The sequence below is a fragment of the Lepidochelys olivacea genome, assembly GCF_965140295.1.
Source record: "Lepidochelys olivacea isolate rLepOli2 genome assembly, chromosome: 15".
NCBI classification, from domain to species: Eukaryota; Metazoa; Chordata; order Testudines; family Cheloniidae; genus Lepidochelys; species Lepidochelys olivacea.
In genome coordinates, this window is record NC_140425.1 from 34,582,218 (window position 1) to 34,603,236 (window position 21,019).

The 21,019-nt window shown below is 47.0% G+C and overlaps 1 protein-coding gene across 3 annotated transcripts in view; it reads right to left on the bottom strand.

Moving 5' to 3' along the window:
• The window catches only part of TTC28 (tetratricopeptide repeat domain 28), a 504,428-nt gene that overhangs the window by 187,375 nt on the left and 296,034 nt on the right, over positions 1 to 21,019 (bottom strand). For all 3 annotated transcript variants that reach the window (XM_084649138.1, XM_084649137.1, XM_084649139.1), the window contains exons 3-4: positions 8,778 to 8,925; positions 1,108 to 1,380 (exon numbers count right to left, since the gene is read on the bottom strand). In XM_084649138.1, the coding sequence (XP_084505264.1) occupies positions 1,108 to 1,380; positions 8,778 to 8,925 (421 nt within the window). The remainder of the gene's footprint in view (positions 1 to 1,107; positions 1,381 to 8,777; positions 8,926 to 21,019) is intronic.

Below are 21,019 nucleotides of genomic sequence, written 5' to 3' on the forward strand. Positions count from 1 at the left end.
GTGTGTCCGTGCAAGAGAGCGGGTGTGTGCATGTGTGTGAGAGAGAGACCGAGACAGTGTGTGTGAGAGAGAGATAGAGAGAGACACCCACACACAGTGTGTGTATGTGTGTGTGTGCTGGCTTCTGGAGAAGTGTATGAGAGACCACGCATTGTCTCTTTAAGCAGAGTGGCACTCACCAGTCTGTAGGCTCGTTCAGACTGCAGCAGCCACCAGCAGCTCCAACTAACTCCCAAGCCCTGTCTGCCCCTCCCCTGCTCCTCGGAGATGGGGTACATGGGCAAGGGGATACCCTGACATCAGCACCTCCCTTCCCCTTCCTCCTCCTTCCCGCCCCCCCCACACACACAGCAAGCAGGAGAGTCCCGGGAGCAGCTGGCCATGGGCTCCAAGGCAGAGGGCAGGAGCAGCACGGCCGTGGAGCAGCGGGGGGGGGGGGGGGGGGACCTAAACACAAGTCGCCGAATGTGTGCAGCTCTACTTGAGTGACTCTTGTGCGGCTGCACAGCTTAGAGGGAACACTGGTGCAGACCCAGTTATACCAGCAAGATAGTCCTGCTGCCATGACACATCCTTTGTGGGGATGTGGTTTAATTATGCCAAAGCAGAACTTTTGTCAGTATAAGCCGTGTCTCCACTAGGGCACACTGCCAGCATAGCTAGACTGGTTTAACTATGGCACCAAAGCATTTGTACTGTAGACAAGCCCTTAGTAGTTCAGATTATTTGAGCACACCCCTCACTTGAAAAGCCAGTTCACAGACACACGATGCCACAAAGAAATCCCTTGAATGTCCCTTTAGCACATACCCAGGATCCCCATAACTAGAGCGACCAGATGTCCTGATTTTATAGGGACAGTCCCCATTTTTGGGTCTTTTTCCTATATAGGCTCCTATGACCCCCCCACCCCATCCCGATTTTTCACATTTGCTGTCTGGTTACCCGACCCAACTCACACATTCTGTTGCAAATAAGAACGTTGTTTGTGTGGCTCAGCAGCTTCAGCACTAACGATTCATCCCACTGCCATTCCTGTTAATTTGCTCCATTTATAACAATTCAGCACTAAACCAGAGATTGAATGAGTGAAAATGAGATCTCTACCTAATGTCTTGGCTACATCCAAGTCCTGCTGCATGTATCCTGTGCTTTTCTCTGTGTTCCCAAGAGACCAGTAAGCACTGCTCAGAGCAGAGAACACTGATCCCCTCAGCTTCAAGCTGCAAGTGCCGATCTTCAGGGCAGCTTCTAATACAACCACAGAAGCACCATGGTGGCCTGCAGTCAGGAGCTCCTGGCCAACCACTGATACCACCACAAAGGGGCTCTTGTCCAGCTTCATCTTCTGAAGTTGCTGATAGGTTGGCTCGAGTGACTCTAAAATAAGGAAGGGAAGGCAGAATTACTCCACATGCCAAAGGTACACAAGCATCCTGAAGTCAGTCCATTAACACCCATGAGAGGTGAAAGACAAAGTGACACATGCAAATTTTGTAACATGCGGCTATTTTGTAACATGTATTCAATGGCACAACGAGAAATATCAGCTATTTGGGTGTCACAGTCCTGCACTTTGTGACACTCAAGAGCAAGATAGAAGGAAAAAATTAACTGGGAGAAACCCACTGAAAAGGGAAAGCAGCCACTCAGCAACAAGGAACCCATTCAGGTTGGCTTAACTGGCCACAAGAACAAGGAGTACCAGGGTTCCCCTGGACTATAGGTGCTATGCTGAGTGACCAAACTGGACCTAGGCTAGCCACTGCAGCTGGAGTGCAGTTATAACGAATTGTTTTATTAGTCACATGAATCCTGCCATAGTATGTCCCTTAAAGGACAATAATAAGGCTGGGGTTTAAAATCTGCAGCTCTCTTCTCTAGGCAACGATACAGTGTTAAAATGTAATTTTTAAAAATTAGGATGGTTGCACTTCTTGACAAGGCTGCTCTCGCCTGAATCAACATAACCATGGCAACCTGAGAAAGCCATTTGTGCCCTACTTTCATTATTTCTGCCTACAATTATTAACTGTATGTACAGCAAGTAGAGAGCATTTTAACAGCCCTCTGAGCAGAGGAACAGGCTGTCTATGTTGTATATTACGAGTGACATTCCGGTCAGGGATGGGATTAAATACAGCCAGAAGATGATGATCTCTTCTGGTACTGCAGTTGCTGTTTAATACAGGATCCTGTCTCTGACAGTGGACAGTGGCAGATGATGCAGAGGAAGCCATAAGCATATACAGATTAACTGTTGTTTATACAGTGCTGTTGATGTGCAAGGCACTGTACAAACAAGTACAAAGACAGACCCTGCCATCAGGAGTTTACAGTTCGAGGGCTTGTCTTCGCGTGCATGTGAAGATGCTACAATGCCAACAGGAGAATATCTCCTGTCAGCGTAGTGAATCCACCTCCCTACCAATGCAGCGCTGTCCGCCATGGCAGGAGACGCTTCCCCCGTCGACACAGCACTGTCTGCACGGGGGGGTTAGATCGGTATAACTGCGTTGCTCAGGGGTGTGGATTTTTCACAACCCTGAGCGACGTAGTTATACCGATATAGGTCTGTAGTGTAGACTTGGCTTTAATTAGAAAATGTAACACACCATGTGGGGTAGGGGTTCAGGGAGGAAAGACAATAGAAAAGGAAGTGAAGACTGCTCCTGGAAAAAAGAGCTAAGAGTGAGCATGTCACGTGAGCTGTTCCACGTGTAATCTAACACTACAATCAGATGGGGGAACAGCATAGCCTGTCCTGGGTCTGTGGTGGAAAGTTGCCATGAAGCACTATGCAGACAGAACCATTACACTGTGAAGGCAGTGCTGGAACCAGGGCTTTCCCAGCAGAGATCACCTGTCCAAGGTGTGCCACCCACTGAGGGAGGAGAATGGTATTATTGTAGGAGGAGAGGTTTGGCCTCAGCGATCTGTACTGCAAACTTAAGCTCCACATCCCCCGTAGTGAGCCAAGCTAAAGAGATTTAACTTTTAATCTTTCCTCAGAAGTCACTCAATGCTTCCAGCTCCTTTGCTCTTTGTTGCTCTTCTCTGAACTCTGAAGGAAAGAAATCCTAGCAATTACTATCCCTGTAAGTCTGACTGTAACTCCCATTTCTCGTACAATAATGGAATTACCTATGAAAGGAGAAAACTGTAACTCTGTAGGGGTAACAGCACCATGACCAATATACAGTGCTGTGGAGTTACAAGAACACATTATGTCACCCAAACTACATCGCCTTTCGGTGACCAAATTATCAGAGTGGATGAAGGGAATGAAGTAAATGTTACCTCTGTGGATATCCCAGGTCACAAGATCTTATCTGAAAAACTAGCTCAAAGCAGCTTATATATAAGTCGGTTTACATGGACTGAACAACTGCTGGAGGAATATAACCAATAAATAATAATAAAGGCATTGTACGAAGTTTGAGGGACATGTCCAGAAGGATACAGAAAGGATCTTAAAGTTAAAGAAGTATGGGCTGGATGAATGCACTATAAGGTGGGTAGAAAGTTGGCTAGATTGTCGGGCTCAACAGGTAGTGATCAATGGCTCCATGTCTAGTTGGCAGCCGGTGTCAAGTGGAGTGCCCCAGGGTTTGGTTTTGTTCAATATCTTCATAAATGATCTGGAGGATGGTGTGGATTGCACTCTCAGCAAATTTGCGGATGATACTAAACTGGGAGGAGTGGAAGATACCCTGGAGGGCAGGGATAGGATATAGAGGGACCTGGACAAATTGGAGGATTGGGTCAAAAGAAATCTGATGAGGTTCAATAAGGATAAGTGCAGGGTCCTGCACTTAGGACGGAAGAACCCAATGCACAGCTACAGACTAGGGACCGAATGGCTAGGCAGCAGTTCTGCAGAAAAGGACCTAGGGGTGACAGTGGACGAGAAGCTGGATATGAGTCAACAGTGTGCCCTTGTTGCCAAGAAGGCCAATGGCATTTTGGGATGTATAAGTAGGGGCATAGCGAGCAGATCAAGGGACGTGATCTTCCCCCATCTATTCGACATTGGTGAGGCCTCATCTGGAGTACTGTGTCCAGTTTTGGGCCCCACACTACAAGAAGGATGTGGATAAATTGGAGAGAGTCCAGCGAAGGGCAACAAAAATGATTAGGGGTCTAGAACATATGACTTATGAGTAGAGGCTGAGGGAACTGGGATTGCTTAGTCTGCAGAAGAGAAGACTAATCTTCTCTAATCTTGGGGTAATCGGCACTTTGGTTATTTATTACCACAGGAACAATGACAAAAATAGAGGTGTCTCTCTGCAGGTCTACCGGTATTTATTTCCCTCTCCACCAACCCACTGTGGTTATTTGTCTCTCTCAAAGGTAAACTCTGTGGGATAGGGACCATACTCTGGTATGTATCTGTACCGTGCCCAGCACAAATGGGGTCACATCCTGAGTGGGGCTTCTGAACATTAGCATTACAATAATTAATACTAATGAGGCAAAAATAGTCAGTGGAAGGGAGACACAGGGAGAGCAGTAATGCTGAGAGACCTAGAGATCAGACTGGACAGCAACAAAGACATGAAATTGCAATACAATAAGACAGCAAGAAAGGCCGTCGCAGCTTTGGGCTGCTGACACAGAAGAATCACGTCCTGGGGCAGGGAGGGGATAGTCTCTCTGCAGTGTGATTGCTCCTAGAATATGGTATGTGCTCCTTTCCAGGCACTTCAACACCACAATGATATTTACAGGTTGGAGGCAGTTCACAAAAGAGCTACCAAATGATGAAGAACTGTAGAGTCTCCTAACTCTGAGGCATGTATAGGCACTGCAGCCTGGTGAGAGAATCATAGAATATCAGAGTTTGAAGGGACCTCAGGAGGTCATTTAGTCCAACCCCCTGCTCAAAGCAGGACCGATCCCCAACTGAATCATCCCAGCCAAGGCTTTGTCAAGCCTGACCTTAAAAATATCTCAGGAAGGAGATTCCACCGCCTCCCTAGGTAACGCATTCCAGTGTTTCACCACCCTCCGAGTGAAAAAGTTTTTCCTAATATCCAACCTAAACCTTCCCCACTGCAACTTGAGACCATTACTCCTCATTCTGTCATATGCTACCACTGAGAACACTCTAGATCCATCCTCTTTGGAACCCCCTTTCAGGTAGTTGAAAGCAGCTATCAAATCCCCCCTCATTTTTCTCTTCTGCAGACTAAACAATCCCAGTTCCCTCAGCCTCTCCTCATAAATCATGTGTTCCAGACCCCTAATAATTTTTGTTGCCCTCTGCTGGACTCTTTCCAATTTTTCCACATCCTTCTTGTAGTGTGGGGCCCAAAACTGGACACAGTACTCCAGATGAGGCCTCACCAATGTCGAATAGAGGGGAACGATCACATCCCTCGATCTGCTGGCAATGCCCCTACGTATACACCCCAAAATGCCATTGGCCTTCTTGGCAACAAGGGCACACTGTTGACTCATATCCAGCTTCTCGTCCCCAGTAACCCCTAGGTCCTTTTCTGCAGAACTGATGCCGAGCCATTCGGTCTCTAGTCTGTAGCGGTGCATGGGATTCTTCTGTCCTAAGTGCAGGACTCTGCACTTGTCCTTGTTGAACCTCATCAGATTTCTTTTTGCCCAATCCTCCAATTTGTCTAGGTCCCTCTGTATCCTATCCCTACCCTCCAGCGTATCTACCTCTCCTCCCACTTTAGTGTCATCTGCAAACTTGCTGAGGGTGCAATCCACACCATCCTCCAGATCATTTATGAAGATATTGAACAAAACCGGCCCCAGGACCGACCCTTGGGGGACTCCACTCGATACCGGCTGCCAACTAGACATGGAGCCATTGATCACCACCCGTTGAGCCTGACGATCTAGCCAGCTTTCTATCCACCTTATAGTCCATTCATCCAGCCCATGCTATTTTAATTTGCTGGCAAGAATATTGTGAGAGACCGTGTCAAAAGCTTTGCTAAAGTCAAGGAACAACACGTCCACCGCTTTCCCCTCATCCACAGAGCCAGTTATCTCGTCATAGAAGGCAATTAGATTAGTCAGGCATGACTTGCCCTTGGTGAATCCATGCTGACTGTTCCTGATCACTTTCCTCTCCTCTACGTGCTTCAGAATTGATTCCTTGAGGACCTGCTCCATGATTTTTCCAGGGACTGAGGTGAGGCTGACTGGCCTGTAGTTCCCAGGATCCTCCTTCTTCTCTTTTTTAAAGATGGGCACTACATTAGCCTTTTTCCAGTCGTCCGGGACTTCCCACAATCGCCATGCGTTTTCAAAGATAATGTCCAATGGCTCTGCAATCACATCCGCCAACTCCTTTAGCACTCTCAGATGCAGCGCATCCGGCCCCATGGACTTGTGATCGTCCAGCTTTTCTAAATAGTCCTGAACCACTTCTTTCTCCACAGAGGGCTGGTCACCTCCTCCCCATGCTGTGCTGCCCAGTGCAGCAGTCTGGGAGCTGACCTTGTTCGTGAAGATAGAGGCAAAAAAAGCATTGAGTACATTAGCTTTTTCCACATCCTCTGTCACTAGGTTGCCTCCCTCATTCAGTAAGGGGCCCACACTTTCCTTGACTTTCTTCTTGTTGCTAACATACCTGAAGAAACCCTTCTTGTTACTCTTAACATCTCTTGCTAGCTGCAACTCCAGGTGTGATTTGGCCTTCCTGATTTCACTCCTGCATCCCCGAGCAATATTTTTATAGTCTTTCCTGGTCATTTGTCCAATCTTCCACTTCTTGTAAGCTTCTTTTTTGTGTTCAAGATCAGCAAGGATTTCACTATTAAGCCAAGCTGGTCGCCTGCCATAATTACTATTCTTTCTACACATCGGGATGGTTTGTACCTGTAACCTCAGTAGGGATTCTTTAAAATACAGCCAGCTCTCCTGGACTCCTTTCCCCCTCATGTTATTCTCCCAGGGGATCTTGCCCATCAGTTCCCTGAGGGAGTCCAAGTCTGCTTTTCTGAAGTCCAGGGTCCGCATTCTGCTGCTCTCCTTTCTTCCCTGTGTCAGGATCCTGAACTCGACCATCTCATAGTAACTGCCTCCCAGGTTCCCATCCACTTTTGCTTCCCCTGCTAATTCTTCCCGGTTTGTGAGCAGCAGGTCAAGAAGAGCTCTGCCCCTAGTTGGTTCCTCCAGCACTTGCACCAGGAAATTGTCCCCTACATTTTCCAAAAACTTCCTGGATTGTCTGTGCACCACTGTATTGCTCTCCCAGGAGATATCAGGGTGACTGAAGTCTCCCATGAGAACTAGGGCCTGCGATCTAGTAACTTCTGTGAGTTGCCGGAAGAAAGCCTCGTCCACCTCATCCCCCTGGTCTGGTGGTCTATAGCAGACTCCCACCACGATATCACCATACGGACAGAAGGAGCTCATGGATAATACCGAGGCATGCAGCAGATTGTCTCACCTATCAAAACAAATTACTACAAAGCAAGAAGGATGAACCTGATGTCATATTTTGGCAATATTTTAGGCAGCAGCAACACCACAGGATGGCATAGGTGAAATTATCCTCATAAGGTATTTGCTACATAGAAAAAACTCCAAATTAATTCATTTTGGAAAACTATAAGAAAACACTGTGAAAGGGAAACTGCAATATTTTTTTCATATTTCAGCTCTGGTTGGCCCTAAGTTCCAAAGCTCCCAGTAGCGTCTGCTGAGAGTCAGAGCTGATCCGCTCCATGCTCCCCACTGGGAAATGGCATTAGACCACTCGAGCAAAGTGCTTGCGACAAAACTGATTAGAAACAGTTCAGTGAGGGAGTTCCCCTTCAAGAGAGTGAAATCCCCACCCCTGGAAGTGGAGATGTTTTATACAGGGGAGGCAAGACACCATGGGCGCTGAAAGCATCACATGCGCCAAGCCATTTCCATACTTGTCAAGGACAAAAGTGAATTAGCAGCCTGGTCATCTGCCTCTTCTGGGGCTTTTTGTTCTGAGAGACGTGAAAAATAAACAAAAGCTTCTGTGGAGCCCTGCTGGCTACCACAAGCCTTGGATTTCAAAAAGCTGTTTACCTAAGTGCCAGAACTCTTGTAGAGCTCAAGGGGCACACAGGCACCACGGTATTGTGGGATCACACTGGGAGGGTCAACAGAGCCAGTGCTGCGGCAAAGCCTGCGTTTCCAGTCTGCCCTTGCACTGAAACAGTTTCAGGAAGGCTGTGATCTGCTGCAGTTGTACTACGAATACTTGTGAAACATTAGCACGCTTGTCTGTGGAAAAGAAGAAATTCACAAGGTATAAGGTGTTTGACCTCTAGTAGATGGGAATGCATGTGTTCCCCTGACTGGAGAATACCAGTTCTGGGTGGCCAGCTCAGCCTTTTCAGAGATGTTAGCCATACATTAACTTCCAAGTAGCACAGCTGGACTTCACAGAACACAAGAACTGCTGTTCTCGATCAGGCCACACCTATTCCAGTATCCCTGCCTCATCAGACAAGGCCAAAGCCCCTCTTTCCAACATCCCCACCACCCTGCCCCACTGAATCAGACAAGAGGCTCATCTAGTTTGGTTTCCCCTCTGAGAGGGCGCAGAAGCAGGTGACCCAATGGAAGATGTAAAACGCCTATAATCTGCCCCTCATCACTTACGTAGGTTTCCTCCTGCCTCAAGTGCTGACTCAGCATCAGTTTCCAACTGAAATCAGCTTCCTACCTTTCTCGGAAATGCTGATCCTTTAGCACTGCTGTCCATTCATGCTTGCAGCCAGCCTAACTGCAGTGCCTTGGACACCGATCGTTTTGCTTACCTCGCATGGGAGATTTCATGGCGGCTTCCACCATCCCAACAAGAAGCTGCAGACTCTTGGGATCCTGAGCCAGCCCAGATGCAAATGCTGCCAGTGCGTCTGCATGGCGTCCAAGGTACTGAAGGGCAACACCCTGTCGGAAGTACGCCTGCAAGCCCAAAAGAAAGAGGTGAGTTATTGAACTGATGTGATCCCAGAGCCCAAACATACATGATCAGGGAGCTAGTGCTGGGGAATATAGGGGCTGCAAGAACATGCTCAGGTTTCCCTAAAGTATTTTCAGGTCAGGACAATATTGGCAATTCTAAAGCTGTAGTTTGGTTCCCGAATCCCCACAGAGCTGAGGAAAGGCTCACCCAGCCCATATTGACAATTCTCACATGCTGCTCTGGAGTCTAAAGCCAAAGTTACAATAATTTAAAATAAAGGTTTTCCTTCAGAATTGGCTCCCCCTCCTCCCCAAATGGCTGCTTATTTTTTTTTAATCGCCTGGCTCGCAAAGCTTGTGAGTGGAGATCCTCATCTCTCACTCCTGCCAACAAGACCTGAGCTTCACCACCCAACAAGAACTTTGTATTAACAGAAACCAAAAATCTCCAAGATACAATTGCAATAAAATCACTGCCCAGAGCATCCGATCAGAAACCTCACCTTCCCTCTGTATGCATGTACAGCCTACCTCTTCCACCATCCCAGCTCAGTAGAGTTCAGGAGGCATGCCCTGTGTTCACTTCCCTTGCCTCCATCACCACCAGTGACATGTCAGCTCTCATCGTTAATTATATTTTGCAATTTTCATTCATCAATGATCAGAGAATGATTCTGTATTCAGATTCATTGAGTAACTGACTCTGGAATTCACCCTCCTACTCCTCACCCAGCCTGGTAGCACTGGAGTCTGCTGACCTTCTGGGTGAACTACAGTGACTACAAAAACAACAAGGAGTCCGGCGGCACCTTAAAGACTAACAGATTTATTTGGGCATAAGCTTCTGTGGGTAAAAAACCCACTTCCCCATTGTTTTTGTGGACACAGACTAATATGGCTACCCCTCTGATACAGTGACTACTGCATTATGCAGATGTTTGGTAGAAGTGGGTTGAGCAGGCAGCAGAGAGCTGTATCTGACTGCACTTAGAATCCTAACTCTGACAGGCACTTCCCCCCGCTGAATACAGACACTCTTCATTTTTAATATAGACATGTTTATAGACATTTTGCTTTACTTTTTCCATTTCACATTTTCTGCAAGTCTCCCCAGAGGCTACCACAGAAGAGTCGCAGCAAACACACCTCTGTCTCACTGACATCCAAGGGAAGATGCAATGCTTTTAAAATAAATCCAACACCTCGTCACCACTCATTTGCAATCCCAAACCAACAACTGCATCAATGTGCAACTGCAAATAGTTCCCACTGGCAATTCCAGGTTCTGAACGTTCCCAGCCAGAGGTACTAAGATCACAGACACACACAGCAGCAGGAGAAACCTGCCTTAACAAAGGGGTAGCAATGTCAGTGCCTCTCCCAGAGAAAACATGAAGTTCTGTGCTTGGGAGCTGGTGGGTATGGGAACAAAGACTCTACTGTCTAACATTCACTTATAAAATGAAAGCATATTTGTAACATTTATGTCTGCACACTGATTGCGTTAATAATTCAGGAGCTTCAACTAGTTTTTACAAAAGCTTTGCTGTTCATGGATAACCCTTTATTGTGCTCTCCAGTAAAAATCTCCTTGCTGCAAGCTCTGCCACATTCACTGTACTACCGAGTGTCTGGAGGGAGTTAAGCAAAGCAAGCACAGTTATAGTAAAAGAAAACTCTCTTAAAAAGACTACAACTGCTGTAAGAACAGGATGGTGCCCTATCAGCTCCATTCTTGTCTTTGGCTCTCGAGGGCCTTCAGCCGCAGGCTCTCCCTGCACTCGTGGGCAGACCCCAGCTGTTTTTCCTTCCCATTTGTAATAGAAACTAATCCTGTATTCAAGGTACATTAAGTAGACACATGTGGAAGTCTTTTTTACTTAAACTGGATAAATCTGCAATTAATATCCAAAACGGACTTTTCATTAGGGCTTTCATACTCCTTCAGAACCCAGCCAACGGAAGTAAAGATTAAGAAAAATCAAAAATGACATGGGAAATTTATAGACATAAATATTTAATCTCTTTTCCATTAGCAAGCATTGATTGGTTCTATAATTTTAAATGAATTAAATGGAGGCAAAATTCATTTAATTAACCTTTAGTACAAATGTGTTCTTATTGAACCAAACAGGCAACTGTACTGGAAACCCAGTTCCGTGTTAATTAGATTACAGGCATGATGATTTAAATCAAAGAGAAACCCCAGGAACAAGGAGTGTGTGGCGTGCAGTGGCTACCGACTGTGTGGTCTCAGAACACTGTCTTCTGAAGCATGATGCACACTTTGGGGTCTCTGTTTCCCACACTCTCATTTAGGCTTGGTCTACACCTAAAAATTAAGTTGACATGGTTATGTGCCCATCTTTAAAAAAAGGGGAAAAGGAGAATCTGGGGAACTACAGACCGGTGAGTCTCACCTCAGTCCCTGGAAAAATCATGGAGCAGGTCCTCAAGGAATCCATTTTGAAGCACTTGGAGGAGAGGAAAGTGATCAAGAACAGTCAACATGGATTCACCTAGGGCAAGTCATGCCTGACCAACCTGATTGCCCTCTATGATGAGATAATTGGCTCTGTGGACGTGATATATCTTGACTTTAGCAAAGCTTTTGATACGGTCTTCCACAGTATTCTTGCCAGCAAGTTAAAGTAGTATGGATTGGATGAATAGACTATAAGGTGGATAGAAAGCTGACTAGATCACTGGGCTCACTGGGTAGTGATCAACAGCTTGATGTCTAGTTGGCAGCCAGTATCAAGCAGAGTGCCCCTGAGGTTGGTCCTGGGGCCGTTTTTTTCCCAACATCTTCATTAATAATCTGGATGATGGGATGGATTGCACCCTCAGCAAGTTCGCAGATGACACTAAACTGCGGGGAGAGGTAGATATGCTGGAGGGTAGGGATAGGTTCCAGAGTGACCTAGACAAATTGGAGGATTGGGCCAAAAGAAATCTGATGAGGTTCAACAAGGACAATTGCAGAGTTCTGCACTTAGGAAGGAAGAATCCCATGCACCGCTACAGGCTGGGGACCAACTGGTTAAGCAGCAGTTCTGCAGAAAAGGACCTGGGGATTACAGTGGACGAGAAGCTGGATACGAGTCAGCAGTGTGCTCTTGTCGCCAAGAAGGACAACAGCATATTGGGCTGTATGAGTAGGAGCATTGCCAGCAGATCAAGGGAAGTGATTATTCCCCTCTATTCGGCACTGGTGAGGCCACACCTGGAGTACTGTGTCCAGTAGGGCAACGAAAATGATTAGGGGGCTGGGGAACATGACTTACAAGGAGAGGCTGAGGGAACTAGGTTTATTTAGTCTGCAGAGGAGAAGAGTGAGGGGGGATTTGATAGCCGTCTTCAACTACGTGAAGGGGGGTTCCAATGAGGATGGAGCTCTGGATGGTCTCAAGTTGCAGTGGGGGAAGTCTAGGCTGGATATTAGGAAAAACTATTTCACTAGGAGGGTGGTGAAGCACTGGAATGGGTTACCTAGGGAGGTGGTGGAATCTCCATCCTTAGAGGTTATTAAGGCCCTGCTTGACAAAGCCCTGGCTGGGATGATTTAGTTGGGGTTGGTCCTGTTTTGAGCAGGGCGTTGGACTAGATGACCTCCGGAGGTCTCTTCTACGATTCTATGTTAGTCAAGGGTGAGGGAAAAAACACACCTCTAACCAACACTGCTATGCTGACCTAATCCGCAGCACAGATGCATTTATGTTGACAGCAGAATGCTTCTGTTGATGTAGCTACTGTTGTTCAGGGAGGTGGTGTTCCTACACCAACGGAAAAACCTGTTATGTCACTGTAGGCTGCATCTACACTATGGCGTTATACCAGCATAGTGTGGACACAGCCTCAGTTTCCCTTCTGTACAGCTTGATGACAGAAAGACCATGCAAGAGTTTACACCTGGGCAGTTTGGCTCTGAAGGGACACAGTAGCCAGACACACCTTGTAATCCAGTGTGGCTGTGTTACACCAACTGGACTGTGACCTTGCTGCATGAGTGAAGGGAGCAAGAAAATGGCTTCTGTTTACACAGAAACCCTATCAGCAGGGGCGGGAGAAGCCATGCAAGGGAAGGGCAGATTGTTTAACGGAGGTTAGCAGAATAGTATGGTTAGACAGCTGGCCTGGGGACTCTTGTCCACTGAAGTGTTTGTAGTGTGCATGGGCTGAGGAACCCAGTAATAGGTTGGGGAACAGAGTGCTGTGTGTGTTTGATAAAGAACGAGCCTGCCAGCCCAGGTCTGAATAGAATCACTTGACTCGTACTGAATTGTGAGTCTGAATCCTATTGCTGTATCCACCCTCAGGACAATGGACTCAGTAAATGCTTGCACATGCCCTAGCAAACACGCTGCCTGCCATAGCACTACAGCTAAATCAGGCCTCATCGACCCCCAGGCATTCCACCTCTGCCCCACTTCTTGTTTACCATGATTTGACACCTGGAAGGGAACCAGATGGTGCAGGATGCATGGGATCTCACACAGAGTCGTCACACAGTTGAATGTAAGTAACCCTGTCTCAGCGAGCCAACTCCTGGCTACTGTCCAACTGCAGGTGTGGCAGCCATTGTTCATGTGTCCCAGGGAGGGAAACAATGGGGAATGCAATGGGATGAACCAGACGGATGAAGTCTCAATGATCCCCAATTCTCACCTAGAAGTCCAACCGAAAACGGGATGGCCAGTGTCAAGGAAGTAAGGAACCGTGGCCTCAAGAGAGAAGGACAAAGCTGCCCAGAGCGTTCCGAGAGCAACTAGAAGAAAGGAGAGCGTCCCACACTATGCTTCTCAATGGCCCCCTCCAAGAGCACTTCCGGAGCTGCTGCAGTAGCAGGAAATTAGGCTGTTAAGAAGCTGCACCTCCATTCTGCTATTTATGTTTACACAGCACTCCAGGAGCACTCAATGAGAGGGCCAGGAGGGCCTCATGGCCCAAATGAGACATAACACAGCAAGTGTGGACAACAGAATAAAGTGGGGTGAGCACAAGTGTTACAAGCAATGGAGTGTGATTCAAACCATCCATTATGAAAGTAATCCTACCTTGTCCTGCCTAGAAAGAGCTTTTTCCTAGAAGTCGTTTTGGAAGCCACTTAATTTTAGTGCCAAAGGCACTCAGAGCCCAGAAACAAAAACCCTATACATCATCATTTCAGAACAGTTTTCTGGCTAGTTACTCACTGTAACCCTCCTCCCCCGGCAGTCCCTAGCTCATACAGCACCCTTTCCACACAGAGCATTTGGCATCTTCTACTTCTTCCCTAAGCAGACACATTCAGAAGTTATTTCAGGGCTGGAATGAAGGCACCACATTGAGGGAAAATCTGCAAACACGACATAGGATGAATCACATTTTGGGAGAAGAAAGGGAAGGGAAAATCAAATCAAGAAGCCAGCAGTCATAGCTGAAGAAATGAGACAAGGGGCTATTTTCCAGTCCTCAAGCTGGAGAGAAACTTCCCATTTCTTTGTAAATGACACATTTTTGTTAGATTATCATAGAATCATAGAATATCAGGGTTGGGAGGGACCTCAGGAGGTCATCTAGTTCAATCCCTTGCCCAAAGCAGGACCAATCCCCAACTAAATCATCCCAGCCAGGGCTTTGTCAAGCCTGACCTTAAAAACTTCTAAGGAAGGAGATTCCACCACTTTCCTAGGTAACGCATCCCAGTGTTTCACCACCCTCCGAGTGAAAAAGATTTTCCTAATATCCAACCTAAATCTCCCCCACTGCAACTTGAGACCATTACTCCTTGTTCTGTCATCTGCTACCACTGAGAACAGTCTAGATCGATCCCCTTTGGAACCCCCTTTCAGGTAGTTGAAAGCAGCTATCAAATCCCCCCTCATTCTTCTCTTCCGTAGAGTAAACATCCCCAGTTCCCTCAGCCTCTCCTCATAAATCATGTGTTCCAGACCCCTAATCAATTTTGTTGCCCTCTGCTGGACTCTTTCCAATTTTTCCACATCCTTCTTGTAGTGTGGGGCCCAAAACTGCACACAGTACTCCGGATGAGGCCTCAACAATGTCGAATATAGGGGAATGATCACGTCCCTCGATCTGCTGGCAATGCCCCTACTTATACACCCCAAGATGCCATTGGCCTTCTTGGCAACAAGGGCACACTGTTGACTCATATCCAGCTTCTCATCCACTGTAACCCCTAGGTCCTTTTCTGCAGAACTGATGCCTAGCCGCTCAGTCCCTAGTCTGTAGCGGTGCATGGGATTCTTCTGTCCTAAGTGCAGGACTCTGCGCTTGTCCTTGTTGAACCTCATCAGATTTCTTTTGGCCCAATCCTCTAATTTGTCTAGGGCCCTCTGTATCCTATCCCTACCCTCCAGCGTATCTACCTCTCCTCCCACTTTAGTGTCATCTGCAAACTTGCTGAGGGTGCAATCCACACCCCTCCAGATCATTTATAAAGATATTGAACAAAGCCGGCCCCAGGACCGACCCTTGGGACACTCCACTTGATACCGGCTGCTAACTATACATGGAGCCATTGATCACTACCCATTGAGTCAGACAATCTAGCCAGCTTTCTATCCACTTTAGAGTCCATTCATCCAGCCCATACTTCTTTAACTTGCTGGCAAGAATACTGTGGGAGACCGTGTCAAAAGCTTTGCTAAAGTCAAGGAACAACACGTCCACTGCTTTCCCTTCATCCACAGAACCAGTTATCTCATCATAGAAGGCAATTAGGTTAGTTAGGCATGACTTGCCCTTGGTGAATCCATGCTGACTGTTCCTGATCACTTTCCTCTCCTTTAAGTGCTTCAGAATTGATTCCTTGAGGACCTGCTCCATGATTAAGTGATGAGCACAAGCATGCTCTCTTCATTACTACAAATATGATGCTTTTATTTACCAGTGATCCAGGTGGAAATCCTATTGATTCCTTCCACCTAGCTTAAAACAGCAACAGAATGAAGTACTACAGAAGGAGGAGTGGATGGACAAACTGCAGGTGTTCTCTGAGCTGTGGCCCGGCAGGGCCCAACTGTGGGTGTAATACTGCTCCTGTTGCCAAGCTCCGCACCAGATTTTCTAGGAACATAGAGGCTCTCACACTGGATCAGACGAGAGGTCAATCCAATATGCCATCCCAAACAGTGGCCAGAACCAGGTGCTTCATATGAAGGTACAAGAACCTACCATAGACAAATGTGGGGTAATCTGTCCCCTGTGAAAGCTTCCTCCTAACCTTCAATAGTCAGAGGATGGCTCATGGCCTGCACCAGGAGGGTTTAAATTCTTTCCAAAACTCATGTGTTGTTACTTTTATCATTAAAATGCTGGACCTTTTTCTTACCCACATAAATGCCAATTCTTTTTTCAATCCTGCTAAATTCTTGGCCTCAATGATATCCTGTGGCAGTGAGTTCCATAGACTAATTGTGCATTGCATGTTTTTTATCTGCCACCTTTCAATGTCATTGATTGAGTCCTTGATTTTGTGCTGAGAGGCAGGGTGAATACCAGAACCTGGTCTCCCTTCTCTCTTCCATTAACTGGCTCATATGCATTTATCATGTTCCCTTTTATTCATCTCTGTGGTAACCATTCTCAATCTTTTCAACCTCTCTTCACTTGAGGATTTTTTCATGGCCTTAATTAGGACCAGCCTTTGGGGTGGGCAGTCCGGGTGGCAGGGTTTGCCTGATTCCCAGCTGACCTGCCGAGAGCCAGCTGGGCTGACGGAGGCGGCAGGAAGGCAAGCAGAAGTGTCTGGAGAGGGTGGAGGGACTGGAGCTGCAGTGGGGCAGTCGGAGGACCAGCTAGTTGACTCCTGCAGAGCAAGGGTGCATCCCCCCGCTCCACCACCCTGTGTAGCCACTGCTGCTCCTGTCCCGCCCCACTCCGTTTCTCCTCGGAGCCACCCCTGGCCACGCTGCTACGGACTGGGAGCGTCTTCTTGTCTGTTGTGCAGGGAGTGCAGAGGCTGATAAATGGGGTGTCGCCCTCCCCTCTGCCTGTGTGCCTGGTCTCCACTGAGCTGAGGGGATGGGACAGGGGGAATCTGTGTGCGCTGCTGCTCCTCTGGGTCAGGAGCTGTCAGCAACGGCTTGTGTTTGAACACACTTTCAGGCTCCTGACCCGAGGGCTTTCCTACAGAGACAGCATGCTCTTACACTCACACAGGCACACACACACTCCCCTCAACACACACTCCCTCTCTCTATCACACACACACTCTGTCACACACTCCCCCCAACACACACACCAGGGCTTCCTGCATCCAGGTCACTGTTCCCACCTGGGCTGGGCTGAGGCCTCCGGAGCTGCTGCTCTCCTGCCCGCTCCTGAGGCAGCCCAGGCAGGGAAAGTGACCTGGATGCAGGGAGCCCTGACATTGCTCCTTGCCCCCCACCCACCCCAGAGCTCCATAGGGGTGCACGGGGCAGAGGAGCAGCAGTCCAAGGGGGGAGCGGAGCAAGCAGCAATGCAGCTGCTTCGTGCATGCAGTGTCAGTTTTCCCACATGGGTGCAAGAGGGGGATGCAGGGGTTAGGGCAAAGGGGGAACACTGCAGTGGTTGGGGTGCAGGAGGGGGCAGGGATTAGGGGCACAGAAGGGGGCAGGAGTTGGAGTACGGGAGGGAAGTATGGGGGGTAGGAGTGAAGGGGGTGCAGGGATTGGGGTAAAGGGGGCATGCACAGTGCTAGGGTTGGGGCACAGGAGGGGAATAGAGGAGTTAGGGGCAGGGATTGGGGATGAAGGGGACACAGTGTAGGGGTTAGGGACGTAGGAGGAAGGTACAGGGATTGAGGTGAAGGGGGCACAGTGTACGGGTTAAGGTACAGGAGGGGGCAGAGGTTCGGAGTGAAGGGAGTGTAGGGATTAGGGACACAGGAGGGGGAGCAGGCGTAGGGGTAAAAGGTACAGGGATTAGGGTGAAGGGAAGGTGTGGAGCCCAGGGAGCCCATGGGGCCAGGGGCACCAAAATGCAAGTTTGCCCAGGGTGCCATTTTCCCTAAGGCCAGCCCTGACCCTAATCCTTGTCTTTCATCTCTGAATCCCTCTACTTCCATCATATCTTTTTGGGGTAGGGATGATTCTGCCCCCAGCCCTGCAGAGATTCCTACAGACAGCACTGTCCTTTAACCGTAACAAACCAATGAAATATTTAATAGTGGAACATTGCCTCTTTCTAGAGCTTCCCCTCAGGCAGGGTCTTGAAGTGCTTTAGCAACACTGTGTGCTGAACAAAGTCTCCAAATATCCCTGTGAGGCCGCCCAGGTGGAGGAGCTGAGGCACAGAGACATGACCACAGCTCCAGCGCACCCAAACTGACAGTCCTCACAGACAAAGAGGGAGGTTTTGTTCAAGACAGGATGCTCACTCAGGCCTTACAGGCCAGACACCAGAGGCTCGACTTCCCCGCTGGCTTTGTCACACTATTTACGCAACTATCACTGTAACTAAATAGGCCAATCAGGGCATAAACCATTAGCCCATTTTCTGCTGTGTTTGGAACAAAGAGGTTTATTTCAGCACTGCACATAATCTCCTCACAACTTGGGGTAACGATTAATTGAACAAGCTCTCTCCTCCTCCTCCTTCCCTGCACAGTTCTTACCCTGGAGTCAACCGATTGTCTCCTGACAATTTGCACATATTTCCCTTAGACTAACACGGCTGTTACTCTGAAATCTTCCTCCAGCGTGATGCTGGAGGTCACCTGCAGCTTGCTCCTTAGTGCCTGCCCAGAGGAGAGAGGAACGCTCATTAATCAGTGAAACAACCGACTGGCAATGCTTTCCTAGAGCACCATGGACATAGTTCTAAAGAAGCAGCAGTGACAGAGGGTAATATGCTGCTTTACTAACAGGCTGAGAAGAGCTCAGTTGTCTATATAGACCTGAAACTCCATTAACAAGTCAAATCTCCTTTCAGGAGATGCTGTGCTGGTAATGGAAGCCAGTTTTAGAAGCTCCACACAACTAAAGATACAGACTGGACATCTCATTAGCTGATATACTAACCCCATTTTTATTGGCACATCATGCAAGGAGTACTGATTATTTCCAAAAACATGAGTTCACTGAAGTAAACACAGAAGACACACTAGATATGTTTGCAATTTCTCTGGTAAAAGTCAAATCACTTTCACCAGGTCGCAGCTGAGTTCATTAATATTCAAGACCAACTGGGCTGACTTTTTTCCAAAGTATCCTGAACAACAGATATAATGATGTGTACAACAGCTGCGAGACATCCTACATCTCTACATTCGGATCACAAACTCCAGCAAGTCACACATGCACGCTGCTGGTGCCACAATGAACTGAGATGGAGAAGCAGAATGTATTCTAAAACCCAAAAACAAACTGTGCATTTTAACATGACTGGCTTTGGTCCTTGATCTGAGGCAAAAACAAGTGCGATGCATTAACCATTTTACTTTTACTTATTTATACTTTTAATTACATACATAGACATTATGTTAAAAGAATGTTATTTAGGTTGCAAAGTCAAGCACTTGAAAGTTCAGAAATGCTAGATTTTAGGGTTGACTGGGCAATCTTAATTCTTTGTGTAATTAAAGACTGTATTATAAGATATACGCACCAGGGACAGAATTAAGATTGCACAGACAGCTATAAATCTGGCACTTCCTAATTTTCAAGTGCTTGACTTTGCAACCTAAATAGTGTTCTTTTAATGTGCATTTTTAATGTAGCTTCCTAGCAGGTGGGGTTTTTCAGTGGTGGTGGTGTGGGGTGAGTGGATGTTTTTGAAAAGGATAAAGACCAACCCTTATTTTCCTCTGAATGCATCCGATGAAGTGAGCTGTAGCTCACGAAAGCTTATGCTCAAATAAATTGGTTAGTCTCTGAGGTGCCACAAGTACTCCTTTTCTTTTTGCAGATACAGACTAACACGGCTGCTACTCTGAAACCTATTATGTGGAACATCCCATCTCCCTAAATCATGCATCATCATCAGGGGTTGAACCTTGAACTTCCAACACTGAGGCACAGGCTGCTTTCACTTGAGCTAACGGACTAACGACATTGGCTGCAAGCAAGAGAAAAGGGTGGCGATGGGCTGCTGACACCATGCAAATCGGTCCAAATGATGTTTGGGGTGGAAATCCTGCCCAGTTCTCTCTCTCCCACGGAAGGTAGAGGACTGCTGCCCCCGGAGAGAGGGTGGGATGAGCCCAGGTGCTGGGCCTGTGTGCTGGCTCCAGAAGCGGAGGCTGGACCAGCTCTGGTTTTTAACAGCTGATAACTCAGCTAAACCTGAATGGAATTTCATGGGACAAAGAAAAGGAACTTGCCTAGCCAAAGCACTTCTGCGCTACCAGACAGAAAAGGCCTATTGCAAACAATGGGGATATGAGAACATTTTTTTTTTTTAAAAAGGGAGAGTGATAAAAAAATCTTTTATAATGAAAGGTGTTAAGCAACCTAAATACAGGGATCGCAACCAGCTCCCTTTAGAATGAGTGACTAATTCTAACAGTTTAATTTGATTATTAGCAATTTCCTTTCATGTATTTCTTCTGAGTCTCTTATTTTAAAATATGCTGATTTTGATGGAAATAGCTACCATACAAATGTGGCTAGCAGGACAAGAATATAGAAGAATAAATATTGGTTGCTAAGCAATAAACTAACAGCTAACATCTCTAATTGAAGATAAAAATCAATAGTTCTGACTGCTCCTAATCTGAATGGTAGGTGAATCTTCTAGTTTTCAATGTGAGTCATTCACACAGCAGAACGAGCAATAGGTTACATTATAAAACCAGGGGCCTGAATTTCAATGCATGCTGTACTGTTTTCATTTGCCAGGACGTCCTTGTAAAAAAGACTCTCGTGATTGGAATGAGATTTACTGGAGAAATAGTTTAAATATAACAAGCAAGAGCCAACATAAAGAAAAACAAATCAATTTTTTAAGCAACATGAACAGTTACAGCAGCGGAACCAGCCCTACTGTTGGAAAACTAAGATTTTTGTTTTGCTTAAAGCAAACAATTGGGATGAACGACAAAGCAGCAGACCTGACAACTGTAAAAGTACCTTTAACAATAAGAAAAAAGGAGGCCCAGCAATTT